The sequence below is a fragment of the Sinocyclocheilus rhinocerous genome, unplaced genomic scaffold, assembly GCF_001515625.1.
Source record: "Sinocyclocheilus rhinocerous isolate Xijiao unplaced genomic scaffold, SAMN03320098_v1.1 scaffold480, whole genome shotgun sequence".
NCBI lineage: Eukaryota > Metazoa > Chordata > Actinopteri > Cypriniformes > Cyprinidae > Sinocyclocheilus > Sinocyclocheilus rhinocerous.
Window position 1 is genome coordinate 2004236 of NW_015655401.1, and position 17322 is coordinate 2021557.

At 35.5% G+C, this 17322-nt stretch overlaps 2 protein-coding genes across 4 annotated transcripts in view; one reads left to right on the forward strand and one right to left on the reverse strand.

Moving 5' to 3' along the window:
• The window catches only part of LOC107718186 (ADAMTS-like protein 2), a 22312-nt gene extending 16622 nt beyond the window's left edge, over positions 1-5690 (forward strand). The window contains exons 14-18 of the mRNA XM_016525168.1: positions 438-593; positions 696-866; positions 2021-2197; positions 3601-3745; positions 5233-5690. Coding sequence (XP_016380654.1) covers positions 438-593; positions 696-866; positions 2021-2197; positions 3601-3745; positions 5233-5354 — 771 coding nt within the window. The 3' untranslated portion in view covers positions 5355-5690. The remainder of the gene's footprint in view (positions 1-437; positions 594-695; positions 867-2020; positions 2198-3600; positions 3746-5232) is intronic.
• A 6348-nt stretch (positions 5691-12038) lies between these two features.
• The window catches only part of LOC107718145 (glycogen debranching enzyme-like), a 31268-nt gene continuing 25984 nt past the window's right edge, over positions 12039-17322 (reverse strand). For all 3 annotated transcript variants that reach the window (XM_016525126.1, XM_016525125.1, XM_016525124.1), the window contains 8 exons: positions 15711-15822; positions 15489-15624; positions 15246-15358; positions 14558-14769; positions 13297-13394; positions 13120-13207; positions 12902-13035; positions 12039-12264 (listed from right to left, as the gene is read on the reverse strand). In XM_016525126.1, coding sequence (XP_016380612.1) covers positions 12147-12264; positions 12902-13035; positions 13120-13207; positions 13297-13394; positions 14558-14769; positions 15246-15358; positions 15489-15624; positions 15711-15822 — 1011 coding nt within the window. In that variant the 3' untranslated portion in view covers positions 12039-12146. The remainder of the gene's footprint in view (positions 12265-12901; positions 13036-13119; positions 13208-13296; positions 13395-14557; positions 14770-15245; positions 15359-15488; positions 15625-15710; positions 15823-17322) is intronic.

Sequence of the window (17322 nt, forward strand, 5' to 3'; positions counted from 1 at the left end):
AATATTTTTCCAATCTGATTTCTCGAAAATCCCATTGTCAAGTCAAGTCACCTTTATTTATAAAGCGCTTTTAACAATACAGATTGTGTCAAAGCAACTGAACAGCATTAATTAGGAAAATAGTGCGTCAATAATGCAAAATGACAATAGTAAACACTCAATTTTCAGTTAAAGGCAGTTCATCACTGAATTCAGTGATGTCATCATCCAGCTCAGTTCAGTTTAAATAGTATCTGTGCAATCAAGTTGATGATATCGCTGGATATTAAGTGTCCCCAACTAAGCAAGCCAGAGGCGACAGCGGCAAGGAACCAAAACTCCATCGTGACAGATCGGAGAAAAAACCTTGGGAGTAACCTGGCCCAGTCGGGGGGCCAGTTCTCCTCTGGCCAATAGTGAGCCAAATGTGACAGTAATCATGTTTTTCATTCTGACAGTGTTCAGCGCGTTGTGGCGGTCGTGGGGTGAAGAGCCGCGAGGTGCGCTGCTCCTTGGAGGCCAGACTCTGTAACGAGTCTACCAGACCGGTCAGCCAGAGAGAGTGCGAGGGGCCGCCCTGTGACCGCAGGTGGACCGTCTCTGAATGGGGGCCGGTGGGTTTCAGAAAACGTCCTGTAAAATATCACATAGAAATTTAAAACATTAGATTGTCCATTAAACATGATATTATGTGTCTTTGCTTCTCCCTCTCTAAGTGCTCAGGGCCATGTGGGGAGGGCAGGATGAGACGCTACGTGGTGTGTAAGAACAGTAGTGGGAAGGTGATTTCTGATGGCCAGTGTGATCCAGAGCTCAAGCCGCTGGCCGTGCATCCATGCGGAGACAAAAACTGCCCCGCTCACTGGGTGGAGCAAGAGTGGGAACAGGTGAGCTGCCCCTGTGTACTGCAGTTTATGGTAACTCTTCCCTTCCGTCGACTATGCATTGTTATTTTCATTTTATACCCTAGTTTTCATTTGAGTTTGTTTTAGTTATTTTGTGTTTTTATCATTTGTATTAATTTTTGTATTTTATATTTGTTTAGCTTTAATTTATATTTATTTCAGTTCATTTTTATTAATTGTTGTATTGCATTTATTTCAGTTCTCTTATTCCTTAACTCTTATTTTAGTTAGTTGGCAACATTTCTAGTTTTCGTTTAAGTTTTTTTCATTTTTGGCTTTTTATCTAATAATTATATGTGACCCTGGGCCACAAAACCAGTCTTAAGTCGCTGGGGTATATTTGTAGCAATAGCCAAAAATACATTGTATGGGTCAAAATTATAGATTTTTCTTTTATGCCAAAAATCATTAGGATATTAAGTAAAGATCATGTTCCATGAAGATATTTTGTAAATTTCCTACCATAAATATATCAAAACTTAATTTTTGATTAGTAATATGCATGGCTAAGAACTTCATTTGGACAACTTTAAAGGCAATTTTCTCAATATTTTGATTTTTTTGCACCTTCAGATTCCAGATATTCAAATAGTTGTATCTCAGCCAAATATTGTCATATCCTAACAAACCATACATCAATGGAAAGCTTATTTATTGATGATGTATAAATCTCAATTTTGAAAAATTGACACTTAAGCCTGGTTTTGTGGTCCAGGGTCACATATTACACTTTACAATAAGGTTATATTTGTTAACATTAGTTAACTACATTAGTTAACATGAAATGACAATGAAGAGTACTTGTAAAGCATGTATTAATCTCAGTTAATATTAATTTCAACATTTACTGATGCATTATTAAAATCCAAAGTTATATCTGTTAATATTAATTAATGGTCATGAACTAACAATGAACAGTTGTAGTTTTATTAATTAAAGCTAACAAAGATTAATAAATAATTTAACACATGTATTACTCGTTGTTAATGTTAGTTAATACATTACTTAACATGAACGAATTACTTAAAGTGTTACCAACAATTTTTAATAGTTTTTGTTTTATTTAACAATAGCAACCCAGCTCCTATGTGTTTAATGAGCTGTTTACTGTAGTATTTTGTCTTGAACATTCCCAGTGTAATGCCACATGTGGCCGTGGGGTGAAGACGCGTCAGGTGGTGTGTGCAGGGCTAGAGAGTGGTGTGTTCAAGGAGTACCCCGAACGGATGTGCGACAGATCCCTCAGACCTGTGGACAGTGCGGCCTGTTTTGAGAGACCCTGCTCCAAGTGGTTCACCACATCCTGGTCCCAGGTTAGGAGGGGTTATTATAGTTTACCTGGTTTGGCAACTCTTCTTATTAATCTTTTTATGTTCTACAGAATGCAAGGGTTTTATGCCACGTGTAGGGTATTCATTGGGATGTTGACACATTAGCTTCATAGTTCATAGAGTGACTGTACTGGACACAATACTAACAATATAAAAATGGATGATACAACATACACCAAAAAATGTCATATGCCGTTCTTAAACAAATAATGTGTTCTTCACATCAGTTTTGTTCTCTCGTTGAGTTTGTGTTCAATATCCTAATAGTCATTTAGTATGGAAGCCTGTTTAAAATAGAAAATAAAGTTACAATTGTTGTGAGACATAAAGTCACATAGAGAGAAATAAAGTGACAATGATAAGAAATCGTGACAATTGTGAGATAATTGTGGAATTTTAAATCACAATTATGAGAGATAAAGTCAATATAAAGTCAAAAAGTGAGGTGAAGCCACAATTATGAGATATTATGAGAGTTAATTGCAATTACGAGAAATAAGTCACAATTACCAGAAACTGGGATTTAAAGTCACAATCATGAGAAATAAAGTTGTGTGAAACAATATAAAGTCAAAATTGCGAGATAAAGCCTCAGTCATGAGATAGTGTGGGATTTAATTGCAATTACAAGAAAAATTTGCAGTTGTGAGAAATAAAGTTGTGTAAAATGATATAAGATAAGAAAGTCAAAATTGTAGGATGAGGCCACAATTATTAGATATTATGGGTTTTAAATGAAATTAAGAGATATAAAAGGCACAATTACAAGAAATTATGGGATTTAAAGTTGCAATTACAAGAAATAAAGTCATGTGAGATGGTATAAAGTGACAATTAGGGAGATAAAGCCTTAAATATGAAAAATGGGCAGATAAAGCCTCAGTTATGACATATTGTGGAATTACAATAAATGGAAGTTGCAATTACAAAAGTTGCAGTTGTGAGAAATAATATCACAATTCTGAGATAAAATCTCAGTGGTGAGCTGAAGAACATGTCCAATATGAACGAACACCTCCTCAAGGTGCAATCACTTTTACCATTGCTCAGCAAAATCTCGCAAGTGAAATTCAGTCATTTCAATAAGAATCTGCACGAGTTTCGTGTGAGGTCTAAAAAGTTCCCCACAATTTTGACGTTGGTCATGCAAATTCACTGTGTTGAACTGAATTTAGGAAACACTTCCGTATGGCATCTGATGCACATGACTCTAACCCAGTCTAATTATGATACAGTGCTTCTGTGAGACCAACTTTTTAGAAAATATTTCGTTTTGCACATCGCTTTGAAAGTCATCGGTGCAAATAGGGTGGGATTTCTCTGTCCGGGATAATAGTTCATTAAAATGTTTGCCTCTCTCATGTGTTTGTGTATGTGCCCTGCAGTGCAGTAAGACGTGTGGGATAGGAGTGCGTGTGCGAGAGGTGAAGTGTTATCAAGGAGAAGAACTGGGCCATAGCTGTGATTCAACACTGAGACCAGAGGCCAGGCAGAGTTGTGAGGTGCAGCCCTGCACTACTGAGCCACCAGGTACTGTTATAGCAAACTACAGATACAAACAGACTGAGGTCTCCAAACCGACTTGAGACTGTCTAAAGCTCGGATATGCATTGCAGACTTTCAACAAGACAGACCTTGAGTGAATTGAAAAGAAATACAATCTATCTTTATTTGGAAAGATGCTGTAAGGACACACCCTGGCATAGCTGTTATTTGATCATGCCAGTTGTAAGTAGTTTACGCTGTACCTTTTAATGAAACACAGCAACGAGTGCGTGCTAAAACACTTGGCTAAATTAAAAGCACATGTGGATCTATTTTTGGCACAACACAAGCTAATTCCTGCGAAATTTAGACCAGATTAATGCTTTGTTGTTTTTAAGCTTTGCAGGGCAAGTGCATCAAGCATGTCGTCAATTTGGCAGCAAATATTGTGCTTTTGGACAGCAATGATATTCCTTGTTCTCTGTTAGAGATTTAGAAGAGAGAATATGGTACGTAACTGATGTTCATTGAGATCTACTTAAAGCACTTTTCTTGACATCTCTGAAAATACTTGCCTTATGAAGGTGAAGTGTGTCTGTGCCACAATGGAACTGCAAAAATCATAATTGTTTCCAAACATTTTTTCATAAACTTTCCGCCCATTCATCTGTGTTCCATTTTTTAGTCAAACAGACAGTCCCTATTGGAGCAATAGCCTTGTGGGAAGAACTTTGAAATATAGTTCAACTGTGCCTCAGCAGGCAACACAACACAAGTTTGAGACCCGGCTTGAGGTCCTTTGACTGTCCTGTTCCCCTATCTCTACTCTTCATTATTTTCTGTATCCTCTAAATTGTCCTATCTAATAAAGGCATGTAAAATTTCAAAAATATAAGATAAAAAAAAAAAATAGGTAGTCCTGCCCCAAACTGTAGTTCTACTTCTCAAACAAGCAAAAAAATAATAATCTTTTGAAATTTATATATGCATGCATGTATGTGTTTATTTATTTACTCGGTTATTAAACTGGGATTTTGACATGGGAATAAATAAACATAAATATTTAAATGTATGTATTTATTTATCACATAGCATTCTGTTAATTTATTTTTAAACTTGGATTTCAACTTAATTAAACTATTAAAATATTTATTTACTTTATAGTTTTTTTCTGTTATTAAAGATATTTTAACCTGGGAAAAAATAAATGTAAATTTATATTTATTATACAGCTTTATCTGCTATTAAATGGATTTCAACATTTTAAATATTTATTTATGGTATTTAAGTAGTATTTTTTTTTTTATGTGAGAACAATAAATGTAAATGTGTGTATGTGTTTACTATATAACTTTTTTAGTTATTTAAAAGTACATTTAAATACTTATCTTATTTATCCATAATATTTGCTATTGGGATTTTAACATTTAAATACATTATTTGATATTTATTGTATATTTAATACAAATTAATGATGTAAGAATCATGTTTTCATATCTTTTAAAAGGGTTTGTTTCTTATTTTTCTCCCAGCTGAGGATGCTTGTCAGGATAAAGCGACAGCTAACTGTGCCCTTGTCCTGCGGGTGAAGTTGTGCACTCACTGGTACTACAGGAAGGCCTGCTGTCTATCCTGCAGGAACAAGAGCCAGTGAAGGCTGTCTGGCTCCTCACTGTGGCCTTGCAGTTAATGTGAAGACCCTCCTCCACATACTGGACGCACTGAACCCAGAACTGTACCTCTCCCTGACCATATCCAGCCCTCCAACCCCACTGCTGTCAATATCTCCTCCACAAAGAAAGGTGCTATATCAAAAGGGCAATGGCCCTGGTCGTGGTCCTGCAGGGACCCGGTAAAGGCAGCTCCTGTAACTGGACTGCAGAGGAGCCGTGGGTCTACTGATGAGAGACACACAGTCCTCTGATCAAACAACTGTACTGTGTACTGTAGAAGCCTTGATTCTGCTCTCACACACTTCGAAATAAATACACACACATCATATGATATATGTACAAAGTTTTTTTTTTATTTTGTTTTTGTTGGTGTCCACTTTTGGTCTAGAAGAAGAAATAAAACTAAAGTGGTTTTGTGATCTGGGTTGTGGTTTTTTAATACATGCATATTCACACACTGTAAACATTCATTCAGTATTTTCATGCTTTCGTCATTGAATATTCTTAACATTTGATACAAATCCATTTATTTCATACAAGCTTCATTATATACAGTAAATATAAATATAACAGTAGTGTACAATGAACCCATATGTTGCTCTATCAAAGGAAATATTAGACATTATAATATAAAATCAATATATTATTAAAATATTATTTCATATATTATATGGAGCAAGTGTTATTAGTCCCATTTTGCTTCAACAAATATATTACATGTTATTAATATGAAACTAAAAGCATATTAAAGGGGCCATATGATGCTGCTAAAAAGAACATTATTTTGTGTATTTGGTGTAATGAAATGTCTTTATGCGGTTTAAGGTTCAAAAATACATTATTTACCACATACTGTACATTATTGTTTCTCCTCTATGCTCTTTATGCACCAAGAGCTTATAACACTCCAAAGAGAAAGGAAAAACTAAAATCGCATCATATGACCCCTTTAATATTTTGTTCGAAATTCAATTTATACATTTTTTACAGATGGTGCTGTCACTAACCTGTGATCACCTGACCCTCTGTGTAGTTTGAGACATCTGCAGTAACAGTATATGGAGGTTCTAACGTAGAGGCATCAACCCCATGTCCAGGAGTCGTAGTACGTGCATGCCTGAGACACCAGTCCACTGCTGAATGCAGTTACAGCATGAAGATTCAGCCCAAAAACCAAGATGAGAAACTGTACATGCATCTGACAGAATAAAAAAAAAAAGATTTACATTTTAATAGCACATTGATAACAATTATAAAAAATAACACTGTGATTATTGACATTTTAATGGAAACAAAAAAAGTTACATGCAATATATTGGTTCCAATAGAAGCTACAAACCTTCACAAAATCAAACAGCGATGTTGTGCTGCTTTCCAGAAAATGTCACTATAGCTGATGTGCGTCAGGAATAAGAGGGTTTTATATGTGCTTGATATCTGGAAGGTAAACAATGAGCAGACAGTAGCCTAAACTGTCCTGCTATGGGAAAATTATAAAGGAAAGGTGGAAGATTTGTGAAATATAAGGAAGTAAAATCGCTGAATAATTAATACATAAATAGATAATATAGATCATAAAAAAGATAATAATGGATGTATAGAGTTCAGTGTTTATATAAAACTAACAGTGATCAGAATGTGCATCTTGGTGTTATAAATATTCTATTTACATGCCACACATGAATACATTTTATTGGACAAAATTCTAGCCTGATTCATCACGTGTAAATGGGTTTCTTGGCCCACTTTCAGTCATGTAACTGAACAGACAGGCGTACTCTGGTCTTAGCTTTTAAGACAAGAACACTTTGCAGAACCATGTATAATATAGCACATCATTTAGCAGTTCAGTAAACTAGTGCGTCAGTTTCAGCAGTTTTAAGCAGCATTTTTCAAATAAAGCTTTAAGAACTTTTCAAAACAGCAAGCATCAAGTGTATAACTATAAAGTTGAACAGCATGGTGCATTTTATTTACATTTTATTATAGACCTACTATTTGTTAAAACTAGATTCTATGTATTTATTATTACAGTATATTTTAATAGCCATGTGTGAGGACATGGACTACAGTATGCACGTTCTAAAACACATTTAGCACATGATTTTGTGGCTTTTGGGACAATTTCTAAGGTAAGTGTTAGGATATATTTAGCGGAACATGAAATTTTGACGTGTTTGAAATATAAAGAAAGCTTTGCTCTGTTTGAAATCTAAATACTGGCTGAATGAGAGTAAATGTCTCAATCACAATACATTTACAAGGAAAAACCTGAAAACTACAACACAACATGAAGTTGGGACACACGCAACGCATTCACAGTCACAAACAGGCGTTTTTACACCCACATGAAATTCAATCAGTTTGCACTTATGGGATAGACATTTCCTTACTTGTCAAGAAAGAGCCTTCAAACAACTGCACAATCCTACTGCTGCTTCTGGAGGAGCAAACGTCTCACTCTTACACAGTAAGTTTTACTTTGCTGTCTTATCAATCAAACTGAACATTCAGTAATTAAAAAATAAATAAAATAAATAACAATAGAAGAAAGAGGTAAATTATACATTTTCAAATATATTCTATTGGTTCCATTACTTCATAATGGATTGCTACGAAGATACATATGTATGGAAACAAACTTTAAAGTAATTTATTTATTTTGCTTCATTATCTTTAAGTTCTCAGTTCTCAAACTCTGTTTACAATTTAATGCTGTTCAATCAACCAAGCAATCAAATCAAATCAAATAAATAAGCATTTATTATTATTGGTTTTAAGATGCACGTTCGAATTCTCCTGCTGTTGTGTGTGTGTTGGGCGAGGAGGGTCACGGCTTTCCCCGATGGGCAAGTGGAGGAGTCCTGTCAAAGCATGGCCCCCAATCACACTCACTTTGAGTCCCAAATAAGCAGCTCTCCTTACAAAGTCTCTGTGAACAGCACCACATTCACACCAGGACAAACCATCACTGGTGAGGGCAGTTTCTAACTGCTGCTGCTCTTTATGGGTTCTTAGATAATAGGTTTTTATTGGTAATCTATTGTTAAAGGAATAGTTCACAAAACATGAAAATTTGCTTAAAATGTACTTACCCTCAGGTAATCAAAGATGTAGATGAATTTGTTTCTTCATTAGAACAGGTTCTGATAAATTTAGCATTACATCATTTGCTCACCAAGGGGTCCTCTGTAGTGAATATCTATTGTACACATCGGTGAATTGGTGGCTAATTTGTATGAATTCGTACAATGTCAATCACATGTTTTCATACAACCTGCTTAAAAAAAGTTTTCTAAAAATTTTGTTTTTATAAGAATTTCAATATGAATTCAATACGAACACCTCGTAAAATAGTCATGTTTTTCTGTCAGATGAACTTGGTAATTTCATGGTCTCATATTATTACCATTGTAGTTTCCTTTTTTTTTTTTTTTTATTAATGAAAATAGAAAAAATAACAAAAAGCATAGCATAAGACAGTCAGAAAAATTTTGTTTTTATAAGAATTTCAACATGAATTCAATACGAACACCTCGTAAAATAGTCATGTTTTTCTGTCAGATGAACTTGGTAATTTCATGGTCTCATAATATTACCATTGTAGTTTCCTTTTTTTTTATTTTTATTTTTTTATTTTTTTTATTAATGAAAATAGAACAAATAACAAACAGCATAGCATAAGACAGTCAGTGCTATACAAAGTGTGACATTAATTAGTAACGGGAACTGAAAATAATGTCATAATATTTTAGACATGTTAATGACTTTTTGTTTTTTAACAATTTCAGAGAAGATATAAAACAATCAAATTCCACTAAAAATACCTTAAATATTGGGGATGAATTTAAGCATTTTAGTTTATGTATATACAATTTTGCCAGCAATATGAATAAATTAACAATGTATTCAAGACCTTTGTTAACATTGTTTTCATAGTACACAATAATATCCTTTAAAGAAAAACAGTATTTATCCTTTACTAGATTAAAAATAAATTCTGCCAATTCCTTCCAAAAATTTTGGGTAATTTTACAATCAAAAAATAAATGTGATAACACCTCTTTCTCATTTTTTACAAAAGGAGCATAAATCATCAATATCAGAGTATCTTGAAATTATTGATTTAACAGGGTAGATGGTATGCAAAATTTTAAAATGTATTTCTTTAGTTTTGTTATTGATACAATATTTGAAGGGAATTAACCAAGCAGTCTTCCAATTAATATTATCAATAATAGAGTTCCAAAAGAATTTTCCTCTAGGTGTTATTTTATTTTGTTTTTGGAAAACAGTACAAATATGTTTGTTATTGCATTTTTTATCAATCAGTTCAAGACCGTTTAAAAAATTCTAAGCCACCTATTTGGTAGGTGTGAGGAGAGAAATTGTGTGAGTAGCAAATTTTCCAGGCTAAAAGCACTTGCTGGTGGAATTTGGACAATTTAAGAGGGAGTTTAGAAATATTAAAGTCACAAGTTAACAGAAATTCTAAGCCACCTATTTGGTTAAAGAGACTGTGTGGGATGTGGTTCCAAAGGGAGTTACGATTAATCAAACATTTTTTCATCCAATTGACTTTAAAAGTTCTATTAACATCTTCAAAATAAAGTATTTCCAGACCCCCTTCAGCTTTCTTATTAGTAAGTCTTTGGGATTTGTTTTTCCAAATAAAAGAATAAAACAAATTATTGATATCTTTACAATAAGAATCTTTAACATACAGAGATAGGGAGCCATTGTAGTTTCCTCAGTGATAAAAAGAGCTCATGATTACGTAAGCAGCAGGGGTCAACTCGAGTTACGTCAACAGACCTGGAGGGGTCATTACTCATCTCTGTGTTTAACTCTCAGTAACCCTGCAGGTGACGGAGAATGCCTCCGAATTCCAAGGCTTCATGTTACAGGCTCGAGAAGTGGACGGAAAAACTGCAGTGGGACGCTTTACATCAATAAATAACAACCAATCCCGTGCCCTGAACTGCTTCAACATAGAGGTGCTTTATTGTTATTTTAAAATGGAGTTAATGCATTACATTTCTCATTCCTATTCAATGCAGACATTTAAATATTAGCCGGAGTATTTGCTTTAACGCTAAAATGAGGCATGAGTCATGGAAACGCTCTGATTTTGGCTCTCAGAACTCAACGCTCAGCCAAGCATCTGCAGACAAGAAATCCCAGTTTGAGGCTACATGGGAAGCACCAGCAAACACCTCCTTGGGTGATATTCTGTTCTTGTATGTGTTTAACTCTTGTTTAAAGAGGCAAATTATACACTTGTAATCTCTGAAAATTAAACACTTGATCATAATTCTCCATGATTTCAATGCCCTTACAGTGTGACATTTGTCAAAGACTATACAGCTTTTTGGACCATGGTGAACAGCTCTACAGTTCGGTCAATTGGCAACCAGTCCCCTCCGAGCACATCACCATCACCTCACAAAACTACATCTACAATAATAAAACCACCAGCTGCTTCTCAGCAAACTAGTTCTTTACCAGTGAGTATTCTAATAGACATGCTCCCATTTTCTCATAATCAGGTGCTTGAATGTTGTTTTGTTTTTTTCCAGAGTTCCAGCCACAAAAACAGACATTTGAGTGTGATGTGGCTCAGTGTGATTCTCCATGCACTAATTTTGCACTCACTTTTACTTTTGATCAAACTTTGATCAGTATAAATAGTTTTACAGACTATTATCAGACTGATGTTTTAGATTAAAAGGAATAAAACTGAAAATAAAAGTTTTATAGCATTGATAGAATATAGCCACACAACCCTGTTGAAAAAACCAGCATATGCTGGTTAGGTATGTTTTGACGCTGGGATGCTGGTTTATGCTGGTCCTTTGCTGGTTTATGCTGGTCCTTTGCTGGTTTATGCTGGTCCTTTGCTGGTTTATGCTGGTCCTTTGCTGGTTTATGCTGGTCCTTTGCTGGTTTATGCTGGTCCTTTGCTGGTTTATGCTGGTCCTTTGCCTGGTTTATGCTGGTCATGTGCTGGCAAAGGACCAGCATAAACCAGCAAAGGACCAGTTTAAACCAGCAAAGGACCAGCATAAACCAGCAAAGGACCAGCTTAAACCAGCATCCCAGCGTCAAAACATACCTAACCAGCATATGCTGGTTTTTTCAACTGGGAAATAACTATGGAGAATGTGAATACTTTAAATATGTAATAAAATAAATAATTGGCAACACAAATGTCTGCGCTTTCTGAATTAAAAACAAAAGTTTATAAAGTTAAAAAAATAACTTTTTCCAGATACACAGTCTTTAAACATTCTTTTTATTTCACTTTTATCTGTTTTTAGTTTTCCTAATTATTCAGTCATTTCGAAACATGCAAACAAAAACATTTAGTGAGTTTCAAAAGTAGCATCCTTAACCTTACATCAGTGTGAAAGATGTTTGTGTGCAAAGAAGTAGGACAAACACTACACATGAACTAATTATAGATTACACTAGACACGTTCTGAATATTCTGACAGAATAACATCAACATTTTAATGATGTACCTCAATTCAGCTACATAAAGGGCAAACTCACAGTCTCTAGAAGTCTAGTAGAAGCTGGATGGTAAGGGAGGGGGACACAAGGAACAAGGAAATCTCACTAATTCTAAAGTACGGGAAGTTGTTTTGTACTTCACACTTTCAGCTATGAGCTCAGGGCTGTAACGTGTCCTCAGACCTGTTTAGGTAAACAGCACACAAACATGACTGCACAGGAACACTTGTGGAAGACAAGGGTGCGTGATTCTCTGATCACAGATCATGAAGAACCTCAAGCACGGCGGCAAGAGACCAGGCCTGAGTTTCACAGCTAAAAGAGCAGTACTGGCCATTCTCATTAGTGAGCTCTGGCAGTCCTTTCCAGGATGACCTGAGGAACAGAAGACAGATATATTAGATCCTGATTTCATGGTCACATTATGCAGATCTGTTTTTACAAGCCATAATCATTTTGCAATCATTTATTATTCCTTAAACACTTAAAATGTTCAGCGTAGCTGTTGAAACCGCATCTATTTGGTGACTATAGTGGGACTGAAATTACACACTTAACACACACACACACAAATCTGTGTACATCTCATTTGCAAACTTCAAATTTTACTAAATAATATTTGCATGATTCCAGCTATAAGTAATGACACCAGTGATTTTAAAAACCATTCTGGTCAACCAATAATTAAGAGATGATATATATCCCTGGACCACAAAACCAGTCTTAAGTCTCTTGGGTATATTTGTAGCAATACCCAAAAAAACATTGTATGGGTCAAAATTATCGATTTTTCTTTTATGCCAAAAATCATTAGGATATTAAGTAAAGATCATGTTCCATGAAGATATTTTGTAAATTTCCTACCATAAATATATCAAAACGTAATTTTTGATTAGTAATATGCACTGCTAAGAACTTCATTCGGACAACTTTAAAGATGACTGGTTTTGTGGTCCAGGGTCACATATTGTTTACTGGTTCTGAGGGCAATAATTGTTCATGCAGCGTTTACCTTTCCATGTGGACATAATGGCGAGAGAGGACATTCTTCACCAAATACACTGTTTTGTCATAGGTGTCTTTTCCAAGCTTCTTTGCAAAGCTGATCTTTGCACGGAGGAAGTAACCGATAGGCCAGAGCCACTCCTGATGCGGGTAAATGAATATAAAGGTTAGGAATCCTAAAAAAAGCTGAAATTGTGCTGATGAAGCAGTACAAAAGGATCTTACAGGGCCTTGATGGTAGTTGAAGCCCCTGGCGAGGTTGTAGTTGTCATTGTCCAGAGAATTGTCATAAACGCCACAGTAAACCATGTCACTATTAAAACAAACAAATCATGAGTCGCACACAGGAAGCAGGAAGAATGTTACAGGTAATGCAGTAGAATTACATTTTAGGACTCTCACTCTGGGTCTAAGGTCTTCATCCCAAGAGGTCCAAGCAGTTTGTTTTCTGCAATGTTCAGTGCTTCCCAAGCGTGCTCCACAGTAAACAGCTCTGGAGCCTAGGAAGGAAAACCATTAGAAATATACTAATTACAAACTATTAAGCTTTTACTCACTAAGGCCTGGGACACATTAGACGATTTTCAAATCTTAACCGATTTTATAACCATGGGAGAACACAGACATTAAGAACCGATTTTTTGCCTAATAATACTCTGGATGCGCACACTAGATGATTCGACCAGACCGCGAGACCACACACTTGTTGATTGTAGGAATGATTTCACAGGGACACGAGAGATCAAACATGACTAGAGAAGAAAAACACAAGGAGGACAATCGACGTTGTCAGGTGGCTCTCCTGGAGCACGTTCTGTTGTACAGTGAAAAACAAAATAGAAAAAAAAGAATATGGGTCATGTTCTATCTACGTACTCTACTTTCGTGGCATGTTTGTGGCTGCCAAGTCTAAGCTATTGAAGCATACAACATCCGGTAGGTGACACTTGCTCTCTCTCATTGGCAATCGCAGGTATTACGTCAGAGTCGCTGAGAGATCAAGAGTCGTCGGGAGCAGTTAAATAATCGTAATGACATCACGTAATAGAGGATTTTTTGGAGTTGCGACAAGCCTCGATTCGGGCCACGCCCCCTTGATTGTTCAGGGGTGCAAATCAGGCTTAAAATCGGCCTTAAAATCAAGTGTGTGGCCAGCCTAACTTAGATTCTCACCAACCAAGGAAGCACAAATAATAATTTGCTCCCTAAAATTTTTGATAATTTGCTAAAAAAAATTTTGAACATCATGATGGCATATTTTTCATACTCGCATAAAAACATAGCATGTCACCAGTTTACAAAGACTTATATAAACTGTCGATTTGAGTAATTATGGTTGCTAATTATAAAACCAAATGAACATAAAACACAAATACAGCTGTAAATAATTTTAGAGTATGCTAAAAATCATGATAAAACACTATGAGATATAACAAATATAGCAAACACATAAATAAATAATATATAAATAAACAGGCAATTAAAGCACATAAACAAGTAATCAAATAAATAAATAAGCAAACATGCAAAAAACAATACACAAGCAAATAAATAGTAAATAAATAACTTTGCAAATAAATAAATAAGCAGACAAAAACAAACATATAAATATAATATATATTCAGATCTAATCAAATGTGTTAGTTTTAGAACGAATCCTCACCACCACCATGGCAATGGAAAAGTTGGGTCTGAGCTGGTAGTCACACCAGGGGCTGGAAGCTCCGTAGCTGTCTTTGTAAATCCCCTGCTTATGAACCAACTCAGGATGCTTCTCATTGGGGTCATTAGGGTCATGGGACACATAGAACATCTTCTCAAAGTTCTGCTGGATTTTTCTGTCCCATTCTTCATAGGACACAGAGAGCTGTTTGCCTACAGGTATAATGTAAATGTTTGTGATTCAGAGATTCTGTATTTGTGCCTTTGGAGTAAATCACAAATATTAGCTTTGATCCAAAGCTGCCTTGCTGTCTACTTTGGCAGCTATCTTTTAAGGCAGCATCCTATGATTTAATATGGAACCTCGGTAAGTGATTTAAAATGCTCACAAACAATAGAAGAAATTATAAATTATTAGTTCCATACATTATGTATCCTTTTCTGAATTTAATTAAATATATTTATTTATTTGTGTAGTTGCCCTTACTCTCAACTTGTCTGCCATCATGGATGAATTTTTTCACTGAACTTGTTGAACAAGGCATCTAAGAGGGCAGCATTACTTTGCTTTATACCTGCACATTAGGAGAGTGCCTGATGATGCCTTAAAATGCTGTGTAGAAGGGCAGCTCGCTAAGTTTTGGAACAAACTAATGTTATGAGCACTAGTAAGGGCCATCTGAGCTCACCGTCTTTGTGTACGGCCACACTATTGTAAGGAAAGAGCCCTTGTTTATGTAGCTCCACCAGCCAACGCAAGGCAGATTTGCATAGACCCACTATTTCCACCGCTGATCCATCTCTGCATTAGGAACATAAGAGTCATATTGAATGGCAACAGACATAGAAAGTGAGGCAGAGAAAAGAGATCCACTTATAAATGGCATCTTATAAATAGAATATATTTGGCTTTAAGAGATTTAAACGCATGCCTGGGTGTAGCTGGTATCCCTTTGTTGCGGGCCCTCTCACTCTCTCCCATTTTGTCCATCCAGGTCCCACAGTTGAACCGATTTCCGCCATACACAAAGCCGGTGTCGGGGTTCACCTTGGCCACAATGTTGAAGCCTGAGAGGGTTCGGAATACAACAGATTCAACATTTTCTCAAAAGACTCTTAAAAAAAGTCTTAAAAATATATTAAAAAGGCTATACCTTCGTCTCTCATGTTGCAGTCAATCTGTGGTCCGGCGTTCCTCTCTCTGAACTCTATACCCTGCATGTGGCGCTCCATGGCCTCATGAATGACCTCATACAGCAGCTGATCCTGTGGCATCACCGAAACAAAACAATACAGGTGACATCTGGGTAACAGTGAAACCAAAATTGGCATTCACAATGCATTATATAGTCTATTATAACTACGAGTGAACATTTTTTTTTAAAGAGATTAATACTTTTAGTCAGCAAGAATACAAAATTGATCAAATGTGACAGAAATGTTTTCTAAGGGTGCGTCTCAATCAGCTCCCTAGTTCAGTAGTCAGGGCACTTATCAGGGAGTTGCCCATTTTAAGGGCTGTCTCAATCGCGAAATCCTTCCAGTGCACTGGAACGTTCGCTCCCTGAAAAATCCCACAATGCACCATCAAAACTAGGGAGCATAGGTGCTCACTAGGGATATGCCGGTATCAAATTTTCATGTTGCGATTAATTGCTAATGCTTTTATCACGGTATGCGGTATTATCACGATATTGAAATTTAGTTTAAAAAAGTGCTGTCATAATACAGTATAACAGGTTTAATAACGCTCACTATGCTCCCTTACCGGAAATTACGTCACATTTCTGAAGCGCTAAACATAACCCACAGGAGGCAACTCGATAAATATAATGACACGCGATAGAATATTTTAAAAGACAAACCGTTTTTTTTGTATGTTTTGACATAAACATCGCTAAACAGGTAGTGAACACATTTAGTTAACATTTATAATTAACGTTCAGCTAAAATGTTGTAAGAACATGTAACAGAACAATGTGTTTAAAGAGAATAAAATTAATATAAAAAAGAGATTGGTCCTGCCTGTTCCAGAGGTGATGTTCTACAATGTTGTCCGTTCATGTTCTACGTAGTCGCCGGAAATTGAGTAATCACTGTCCCAATGTGCAGTGAGCCAGAGAACTTACCAGTGACCGGATTCGTGTACAAGATATACTGATTCACGAGCTTGGGAGATAGGGAGCTGATTGAGATGCACCCTTACATTATGAATGTCTTTACTATTTCAAATCAATGTTCTTCTTTTTAGCTTTCTATTCATCAAAGTATCCTCAAAAATGTTTACACAGAAATATTAAGCAGCACAACTGATTTCAAAATTGATAATGACAAGAAATGTTTCTTGAGCATCAAATCAGCATTATAATGATTTCTGAAAGATCATGTGAGACTCAAGACTAGAGTAATAGCAGCTGAAAATTCAGCATCATTTTATCAGTTATTTTTAATTGTAACAATATTTCACAAATGTTACTGTACTATATTTTTTATTTAAAAAATGTAACCTTGGTGTGATGTTTTTCAAAAACATAAAAAAAAAAAAAAAAAAAAACTTAAAAAAATGTATGGTGTGATGTTTTTCAAAAACATAAAAAAAAACTAAAAAAAAAACTTACCGACTCCAAACTTTTGAACAGTAATGTATATTAATATATATAATAGGTCTTAATATCTTTTTGGACATCTGCAACAATTTAATTTACTTTGTTTTAAGGATAAATGTGTGTGTGTGTGTGTGTGTGTGTGTGTGTGTATATATATATA